Raw genomic sequence first — 10076 nt, 5'->3', positions numbered from 1 at the left:
GACACAAACTCTTCAGCTGACAGAACCTGCAGAACGCTCGACTCACGTTTGGACATAAAGCACAAAATGTCTGCCAACTCCAACAGCTGACGTAGCTGCAGAGCTACCTGAGCTAACTTTCCCTCCTGGGCTCATAAAGTATCCTGACTACCTAATGGCAGCTATCCTTAGAAGCAGTTAGCGGTTACTTTAGCCATAAAGCTAACACATCTGTCCCTCAGGAAACCCTTTTAAAACACCCCGGTGCTGTAACTGATAGTTCTCCATCTCTCTCAGAGGCTGCGTACCGGCCCGGTCCAGAGGGTTTCACTGAGAGGCTGCTGCAGCGACATGTAACACCGTCTGTCCACAGTTCAGGCAGAACTTCCTCAAACACGATCCAGTTTCACCAAAACCAGCAGGTAAAGATGTGTTTTACTGGTCCCCCCAAGGAATCAGCAGAGAAAAAGTGTAAATGCAATTCTTGATTCCGCGGCTTGAAAGTTAAAATTCCGCAAACACTAAAAAAAACATACTTTTTTAACGTAATAATGAATTAAATATTCTCTTATGAAATTAACTGCAACACCAGAACACTGTGAAACATTGTGGAACCTACTATTACTGGTTTTAAAATAATCAACGTCAACATTTCCTTTGTCCCTGTTGGGCAGATTTATTTGCAACATAAAAAGTGCAAAACTTTTCACCAAACTTTGGGTGAAGGTTTAGAACAGGAAGTGCCTTCTGCATACTGCAGATAGTCAATGTAAACATTCAGTTGCAGCAATGAAATGCTGACATAAAATGTGCAATCATGTCGGCTGGGATGAAAACTACATGCAAAATCTGATATTCCGCTGACGGCCGAGAAATCTGCGGTAATTTCCGCAATCACGGATTCCTGGGGGGAATATTTTACAGTAACACTCTGGGAGGTTTCTCCATCTACACACTGCAGCGTCGCATGATTAAACAAATCTTTTATTGGATTCAACGCGTGTGTTCACGGCCGCGTGCAGGATGAGTCGTCAACATCTCTTTCTTAACTTCCAAGAAGTTACAAACTCTAACAAACCATTTAACTAAGGACAGAATGACTTTCCTGCCATGTTTCAGCCTGATGCTGGTGTAGAAATGAAACACAGACTGACATGTAACACTGATTTTATCTTTCTCCTCTTACAGTGATTCATTACAGGCGTTTCCTCTTCCTCAGCCTTCGTCTCATCGCTCTCCTCCGACACTAAGTGTCTCCGCAGCGATGAAACGGAGGACGCTGTGTTACATTTGTTCTACCTGACCGAGCTCCTCCGATCAAAGCCTTTAGACAGAACGAACCAATCACGTGCAGTCTCCTGGTTTACATCTAATTGCATCCCTCATTTACATTAAAGGAAGCGAGCCGGTGAGCTACAGGGCTCATCAGCAGATAAAAGACGTCTCATCAGAGCGCCGCAGTGTGCCGCCTGCGATCAGCCGGTTAGATTCAGCGTGAGCTCTGATTACCTGAACGTTTGTGCCGTATCGCAGCAGGTAGACGGCGGTGAGGAGACCGTCAGGGATTCATTAGCTTACTGTCATAATTAATGTAGGCAAACAGCTCCCCGCGGGGAAGGGCAAGGCGTCAGGTTGGGAAGTGCAGGAGGGCGTTCACAATCGCACGGCGTCAGATAGTGTTACACATTGATTGGTGTCATTAGCTGTTACATATCACACCTGATTTAATCGCCGTGGCAAAGTGGAGGAGCTCGACTGCTCGGGACGACGAGAGGACGGAGAGAAATAAACCTAAACTTCAGTCAAGAAACACGAAATGATTAACCAACTCATCACGGACCAAATGATGAGAAGATGCTTCTCCTGAATACTACTCCTGAGGTTTTAAAGCTTTAATGTTAATTTACGTATTTGTTCTTTGCCATTACTGTATTTATGATTTGATTAGGGGACGAGGGGACAAATACTGGTTTGTTCTTCACCAGCTCCTGAGGGCACTTTACAGCCTGCAGCTGGCCTGCCTGGTCACGTGGAGATCACTCACAGATCCCTGATCAATCCTGTTCCAAGAACAATAAAAAACCCTCAGCGGCGTTGTTCTGACCCGAGTGCTGAGAGGCAGCAGGGCGTGCCGGGTGTCAGCGGTGATGGAGGCTGCAGACCAGCCTGCTCCCCTCTGCTCGGCCTCCTCCTCCTGCTGCTGCTGCTGCTGCTGCTTGTGATTTGTGACTGCAGGAATGTGGCATGTCAAGCCAACAGTGCGTCAGCCAATCAATTATTCAGGACAAACACGGCCTTGTGTGGCTGCAGGATGCTGGACTGATGGATGGATGGATGGATGAAGTGGAGGAGAGGAGGGACGAGAGGCTCAGCTAGCACACATGCAATAACTAAAACGCATCAGCACAGCGAGCAGAGACTTATGGAAATGAGAACAATATTTAGCCGAGCCTCGAGCGGCGTGGATGTTTTTTTATACAAGACCGAAGCACTCCCATAAAACAGACGGGCAGCCAGACAATTAAAGAGAGCAGAGAGGCGGCAGAGGAAGCAGAGGAGAGAACGTTACTCTGCGTCTGACCTATTTAGCGAACGACGAGCCGTAAACAACAGATCTGAACTCAGTCTGCAGCAGACAGCCGGGCTAGAACGCAGCTAACCGCCCCGGCCCTGTAAAACACACTAATCAGAGCCTGCAGGCCTCAGAATAGATTTTAAAGTGGGGCAGCCTGTTTCCCAATGCTTTCTACATTTTGGGCTCCAGTCTCTCTCGTCCTCGTCTGTTTCTGCCTAAATAAATCAATTCGGCGCTCAATAAATCATCAAACATCCAGCTGCCAGCGTCGGATACACACAGCGACAGCACACACTCCTCCAGCTGCAGCAGACGTGCACAGATACTGAGAGAGATAATAAACACAAACACTGATTCCATCTTGGATTAGACACAACGTGAGTAAATTCTGAGAAGTGCAGAGTCAATAAAGCAGGCGATTATTGATCTGCTGCTCCGGAGTTCAAGCAGCCGTTTATAGACTGTGAGAGAGGAAGACGAGGAGCACGCAGGAGTCCAGACACACCTCTCCAGAATCAGACTTCAGCATTTAAAGGCTCATTTTGAAGAGAGCCGGAACAATTCACAAGTTTAGGGCCAAAGTCAAAACCCGGTACGAGGCTCAGGTTAACATGCTGAGCATCCCGTTCTGCAGTGTGTGTGTTTTAAACCCAGAGATCTCATCTTTAGAGTCCAATATCAGATAATCAGGCCAATCATTCAGAACTCAGAGGTTTTTAAAACTGCAATCATCAAGTCTGCTGAGATCCAGGAACATGAACAGCAGCAGACAGCAGTCAGATGATCAGAACCAGGTGATAAATGATGATTATGTTCATCATCAGCTAATCTGCAGATTATGTTCTTGATTCATTAAATAATCATTATCCCTGAGCTGATAACAGTGTGTGAGCAGGAGCAGAGGACATCATTCCAGCCCAACAGGATGTTTCCTAACAGACGAAGCTCGTGGCCGGAGCTCAGAGAGGAAGAGGAGACACTGAGGCCGGTACGCTTCGTGCAGGTCTGGTTCCGGCTGCCCTGCAGCTGCGGGATCAGAGTGGATCGGCTCAGCAGCAGAACCAGCTGCAGGTCATCAGCAGTGTGATGAACAGGCCTGCAGGCATCTGCTGTCATTAACAGCTCTGTGTCTGTGGTTTGTATACGAGAGGTTGATCGAATTACAGGCTCGTTTGGTTTTTGTACCAACAGAACTGGAGAGTAAATCTAATCTGCTTTGAGCTCCGTCGGGTCTGTTGTGCTCAGAACTCTGGAACTGCAGATGCTTTCAAGACCAAACCTTGAATTTGGGAGCTGTAGTATGAAGTGCAGCATGATGAGTTCAATCCAGGCTGAGGAGCTGCAGCCAATTATGCAAAAACGATTTGTGAGCAGTTTATACAAATCATGGCAGCGTTGGATTTCACAAAGTGCCAACCACTAGCATGCTAACACACAGCTAACAGCAACTGCACTTGTTTTGATTAGCGGCACGCAAACTGCAGCCTGCACGCTAACCGTCACCCTGAACAACAACAACAATGGTGGACGATCGTTTGCTCATGTCTGGGCGGCACCACCGGGCCGCCTGCCAGACAGGTGCTAACTTAAAAAATGGTGGAGAAACAGGCGCAAAGTACGATGAATACATAAACAATCAGCAACTATTATTAGTGTTTAAACTAACATCTGTTCACTGGTTCTTCTCAGTGTAACACTGCTGCCTTTAAATCAGCAAACAGCAGCGAGAAGACTGGATCTATATATTCATTTATATCTTCCTGCCTGTCAGCGTTCAGGTTCTGACTCGTGCTGGTTTGATGGCGCTGGCTGACGAGTCTCACACACACAAGCTGCCGGTTGGTTCGGTGGTTTGGAACTAAAACAAAGTTCACTTTTCTTTACTATCTTTAGTCAACAGAGAGAAACACAATCAACTCATTATTAAAGTTCTAGATAGAAGCTTTAAGTTACGACAGCCAAAGAAAACAAGCTCACTGAATCTTCTTCTACGGTGTCGACACATCGCTGACAGTCTGGGTCCAGTAAAGGTTCTGTAAAGGTTGCAGGACGTCCTTCTTACGTCCGTCAACGGGAGAATCTTGACTTCAGCTTCCGTGTCGTCATATTTTGTGCATTTTTTTGGGATTTGTAAGCAAACCAGTCAATGTGAGTGTGGTTACAGAAGTGGTCTCTCAAAGAAAACCTCACCGTGTGTCCTAGAATCATCAGAGCCGGCCCGACAGGCCCACAGACAACTTCAGCCCAGAACAACATGTTGTCCTCAGATCAACTTTAATCTACTCAGTCTACCAGCGGAGCGTTCAGGATCTGTGAACCAAATGTTTTTGGAGCAAACAGCACCAGCAGGCTGAGCAGCTCGGGTCAACACACCCTGAAGTCCAACATCAGACTTCACCGCACACACTGACCAGAGGTTTCTGTAGAAACACAGAACAAACATCCACATGTGTTGGATCCTGTTGGTGCAGCACTCACCTGAAGCAGCAGCTGCAGGAGGCTGGGCCCCTCCAGTGGTCTGTAGGCACCCGGGGGTCGGCGGGACGGGCCTGGGCCAGGATTTAGCCGCAGGAGGGCCGGCCCTCAGCACGCCCACGTACTCCACAAACGTCCCTGGAAAGTCTCCCTTCTCCTTGGTCCTCTCGTTGGTGCCGTGCAGCCAGCCTTTGGGGCTCCGCTCGTCCCCGTCCTGGTAGTCCAGCCCCGGCACGGCCATCAGCGAGGCCTTGGGGACGGTGAGCAGGTCGCCCGGCTGGAGGCTGATGTCATCACCGCGCTCCCGCTTGTACTCGAAGAGCGCGCGGTACTGAAAACTGTCAGACGTCATGGCAACAGGAGTTCATAGGTCGTTCTGAAGCCAAAAAAATACGGATGTTGCCTGAGATTCACTGCGTTAAAAGTGAAATCAACTCTGTGAAAAATACCAAACGGACGCTCTGTTAGATAAAAATCCCTGAGGTGAAGCTGGAGCCCACACCTGAACACCTGCAGCGCCTGAGATCTGCTGTGTCGTGCTGACTGTGTCCTGATGACACCGTGGAAATTATAAAAATCTGATCCCTGAGGTGAAATGTGACACTTTGTTTAGTCCTACCACTCTGTGAAGAGCAGGTCCAACCTTCTTAATCCAAAACTACAAGTTCCTCCAAGTGCTGCTCTCCGCCGTGAGACTGCAGATGTGGTTCAGCGTCTGTGCGGCGCCTCAGAAATCCACTGGATAAATCCAAGCAGTCAGTCACAAGCTCTCCAGTCTGAGGCCTGCAGGCTTTTCTGATCCGACCGGACAGACGGACGGACGAGCCGCCACACTCTGCCTGTGGTGGGATAACGAAGAAGAGGAGGAGGAGGAGGAGGAGGAGGAGGAGGAGGAGGAGGGGTCTGGGTGGTGCAGAAACTGGATGGTGGCACAGTTTCCTAGGACGGGACGACCTCCAGACGATGCCCCAAAGCTTCTGCGGGTTCTTCGGATGTTAATGAGAACGTGAACAGAGCCTGTACCCACCCACACACACACACACACACATATGCACACACACACTTCTACACACCCACTCACACACACACACACACCTGAGGAAATCCACTGCAGTGCAGAATTTGGCTTGTTATCCGGAGCGCCCCTGCGTGCACTCTGCTGGATGAGATCCCGCCGCCTCGCCTCTGCTGTCTGTGCAGCCTCCTGACGCAGACTGACGCTCCTGCAAACTTTAAAATGAAGTTATGTTGTTAAAATCTCACTCTGGAACACAGATATTAAGATTTACATGACAGAATATGATTCTGTAGCTGAGGTCAGAGGGTGGTTGTTTAAATACAGAGGCACAGTCAGGGCAGAAGATGATCACAGCATCAGTACAAGTAATACAAATGATCCAAGATGTGAGAATATCACAATATGAAGTCCTGAGCTCTCTGCCTCACACGCCATCAGCCACAACGAGCGTGACGAGGCGAATCTGAACTTCAGACAGTGTTCCCGTCTGCCCTGCTGTCTGCTGCCCGCTCACAGCCTCCAACTCACCGCTCCAACCGCACAGACGAGCTCCAGTCCTCCAGCGACGCCTCGGCGCGCGAACCGTCCGCTTCCACACGACCCAAATCCCGCAGTGCGAGCCCAGACATCCGCGGAGCGCGTCAGGATACACGGATGGCGTGGCTGGTCCCGCAGACAGGCAGCCTGCTCGGTGCTGTAGTGAGCGGCAGTGCTGATGTCAGTAAACCCCTCCTCCCCCCACCTCCTCCTCCTCCTCCTCCCCCCTTCCTCCCCCCCGCCGTCTGCAAATGATGCCAGGCAGCGGCGGCGGAGACGGGACGGCTCGGAGTGGCGCACCGCTGCAGCAGAACAGCGTGAGAGCCGGTTCCGATGCTCTCATGTGTGGATCCGTCTGTTAATCTGAGTTGGTGTTATTTTGTGACACACACGAGGAGTGTTGGCTGATCGGAGGCTGCAGAGAGGTGATGAATTATGTAACAAGTCTGTGACCTGGAAAACAGTCGCAGCAGGAGCTCTGCGCGTAAAGAGGCGCGTTTTAGGACATAAATAGATGTATTTATTTTGTCTGAACACACAGAGGGTGGAGCTGTGTGACAGTCTGGCTGCGGGTGATGGAGAAGAGTCCTGGTCGATGTCTGGTGCGCACATGTGACGCAGCAGCGGCAGCAGACAGCGGCAGACTGCTGCGTCATCAGCTGCGCACTTTCAGGCTGGAGCTGCAGAGAACATCTAGGGACAAAGTGTTCGGCAGGAGGCAGGAGAGGTGAGAGCTGCGCGCTCACCTGTCCGTGCACTGGGCTGATGAAGGAACCAGAAGAGGAGGATATTAAAACAATATGACAAGTTTAAGGTTTTAATGCAGCTCCTGTCTAAATAAACACTGTGCGTCAGAGTTTTAACTCACCTTCTCTTCTTGTGCAGGTGTGATGAGATGTTTCTCTTTTGCCAGTATTGTTTTCCAAGTCGTCAAAAACTTTATATATTAAATTTACTCTCTTATTTCCATCATTTTTATCTCTTTGCACATGCAGGTCATGCCGAGCGAAGTAGTGTGATCTAAAATAACGCAGCTGAAGTTGTAGGAGTATGGAGCAGTAGGAACACTGAGTCTGCTGACTGACTGGACTGGATATGTTTTATAATAAATATGTAAACCTGTATATTTATGAAACGCTGTTACGTAGAGACGCACGTAAGTTACGGAAGTAAATGTTCACCTCCAAATCAGGTGTTTCAGGCAGTGCAGGAGCAGAGTTTTGTTGGGACTTAAAGGTTTAATCCATGTTCTAACACACCGTGAAACTGTGTTAGACTCCCTCTCGAGAGATCAAGTTAGCAGACCGCTAATTTACGGAGTTTTATCAACCTCAGAAACGACCGCACGACAACAATACACTGCAGTAAATGGATCCAAATATAAACCGCCACCAAAAAGCCACAAATAATGCTCAGAACAGCACCAAACTTCAGCAACAGTACAAATAGGGTCTCAGCACATAGTCCGGGGCATCTAACCTCCGCTAGCTTAGCTGGATTTCTATTGTGAAGCTAAAAACAGATTTCAACTCTCCTCCATCAGCTTCCGGGTCGGGGAAGTCCCGACGCGACGATTACCGAGTGCGGTTAGAAATGCTCAATTCCGTTCTTTTCCCTGTCCGCTCTCGATAATAACTGTTATAAACTGGCAGGTAAGACACATATGAACTTTGATTGCTTTTCCATGGAGTCATAATCATACATTTTCATCCATGAGCCGCGGAACTCTACTGCACTCGGTAATCGACTCGTCGGGACTTCCCGTCAACAGGAAGCTGCTGCAGAAGAGTGGTAAATTTAGTCAGCTTTTCAGTAGAAATCCAGCTAAGCTAGCGGAGGTTAGATGCCCCGGACTATGTGCTGAGACCCTATTTGTACTGTTGCTGAAGTTTGGTGCTGTTCTGAGCATTATTTGTGGCTTTTTTGGTGGCGGTTTATATTTGGATCCATTTACTGCAGTGTATCGTTGTCGTGTGGTCGTTTCTGAGGTTGATAAAACTCCGTAAATTAGCGGTCTGCTAACTTGATCTCTCCAGAGGGAGTCAAACACAGTTTCACAGTGATTTAGACCATGGATTAAACTTACACCGGAATATCCCTTTAAGTGATTGTAAATATGTTGGAGTTTGGGGTTATTGTTACGACTGGCTCCAAGGCCACAACAATGAAACAAGAGATGAAACAAGGCAGTTATGTTTATTGACTGTAACACAAATTAACACACACACAGGACAAGAACTGAGGGCGGGAACATTATTGACAGGTGATCTGATCCAGAACCCAACCGGCAGAATACTGTCAGCTAATATTCTCAGTCTTCATAAGAGCACATCGTCAGTTTTTGGACAATCACACGATGTTTTGTACATGTTGAACATCAGCGTCCGATTAGAGTCGATCGACCTCAAATCAAATGTGGACACATGCAACATTTAAGCACATGTTCAGAATAAAACCAAAGCACAGAGAAGCTTCTGGAGCTTCTCCGGTTTATATGAAGTGACTTTGTTCTGCAAACATAATCTTGCTCGTGTGAAATCTGTGGAACTGTTTTGATTTCCCTCTTTTATGTGTTCTGAGAATCACAGAAACACATTAAGACTATTTTCATCCGATGATTTGCGGCACACACGGTTAAGCTCTCCAGATATTAAAAGTCTGAATCAAAATAAACTCGCAGCAGAGACGATCGTCGGGCATCGCTGCATGAAAAGACAAAAGTAAAACACACTGAGGATTAAACTGAAGCTCGTCTGACGTCTGTATGTTATTAAAGGATTAGTGACAAACGTTCACACCTGCTGCTGAAACACTGTCTTTCTTACAGCAGGTGAATTAAGAAGACGTGTTAATCAGAGCGGATGGAAGGTGTATTTTGTGTCTTTTGATGGAGTGAATCAAGCTACATGTTAACATGTAACAATAATAATAATGATAATATGTTCCTTTAGGTTTTGTTCGGTCGTCACCATGTTGTCATAATTCAAGCAGAGACGAATAAATAAATAAAATGAATGAATAAAGGTGAATAAGAACCACATCAGTCTGAGCCCGAGTTCTGTCCAAGATGTTTCATCGTGTAAAATTATATTAAATACATTTTTACAAAGGGAATAACGTATATGGACATAAAGGACTCAAAAACATTAGATTTTAAAAATATAATAAAAACAGGCCAAGGAAAATGAACATGGACCAAAACGCTTGAAGGCCATTTAAGGTTTTATAAGTATTGTAACAAGATTTTAAAATCAAAAACAGGGAGCTGGGAAGGAGACCAGTACAGAGTTGATCTGTTTGAGTCTTAATGAGTCAAGCAGCTGCGTTTTGAAGCAACTATACACAGTGGAGGGAGTCCTGACTGATACCGCAGAAGAAGGAGTTTTAATCATCAAAATAAGAATAGAGAAGGAATGAAAGTCATTTTAAAGATCAGCAACTTATTAAATTGACCACGTTTTAAAAATGATCTGATAGAAACATGACTGAACT

General features: G+C 47.2%; 1 protein-coding gene across 1 annotated transcript in view; it reads right to left on the bottom strand.

The window, feature by feature from the left end:
- The window catches only part of pik3r3b (phosphoinositide-3-kinase, regulatory subunit 3b (gamma)), a 143276-nt gene extending 136560 nt beyond the window's left edge, over positions 1-6716 (bottom strand). Inside the window, exons 1-2 of the mRNA XM_030432407.1 lie at positions 6576-6716; positions 5033-6259 (exon numbers count right to left, since the gene is read on the bottom strand). Coding sequence (XP_030288267.1) covers positions 5033-5381 — 349 coding nt within the window. The 5' untranslated portion in view covers positions 5382-6259; positions 6576-6716. The remainder of the gene's footprint in view (positions 1-5032; positions 6260-6575) is intronic.
- Positions 6717-10076: the final 3360 nt, after the last annotated feature.

The sequence above is a fragment of the Sparus aurata genome, chromosome 11, assembly GCF_900880675.1.
Source record: "Sparus aurata chromosome 11, fSpaAur1.1, whole genome shotgun sequence".
NCBI lineage: Eukaryota > Metazoa > Chordata > Actinopteri > Spariformes > Sparidae > Sparus > Sparus aurata.
Note: the sequence above shows the minus strand (reverse complement) of the source record. Positions and strands in the feature narration are given on the sequence as shown.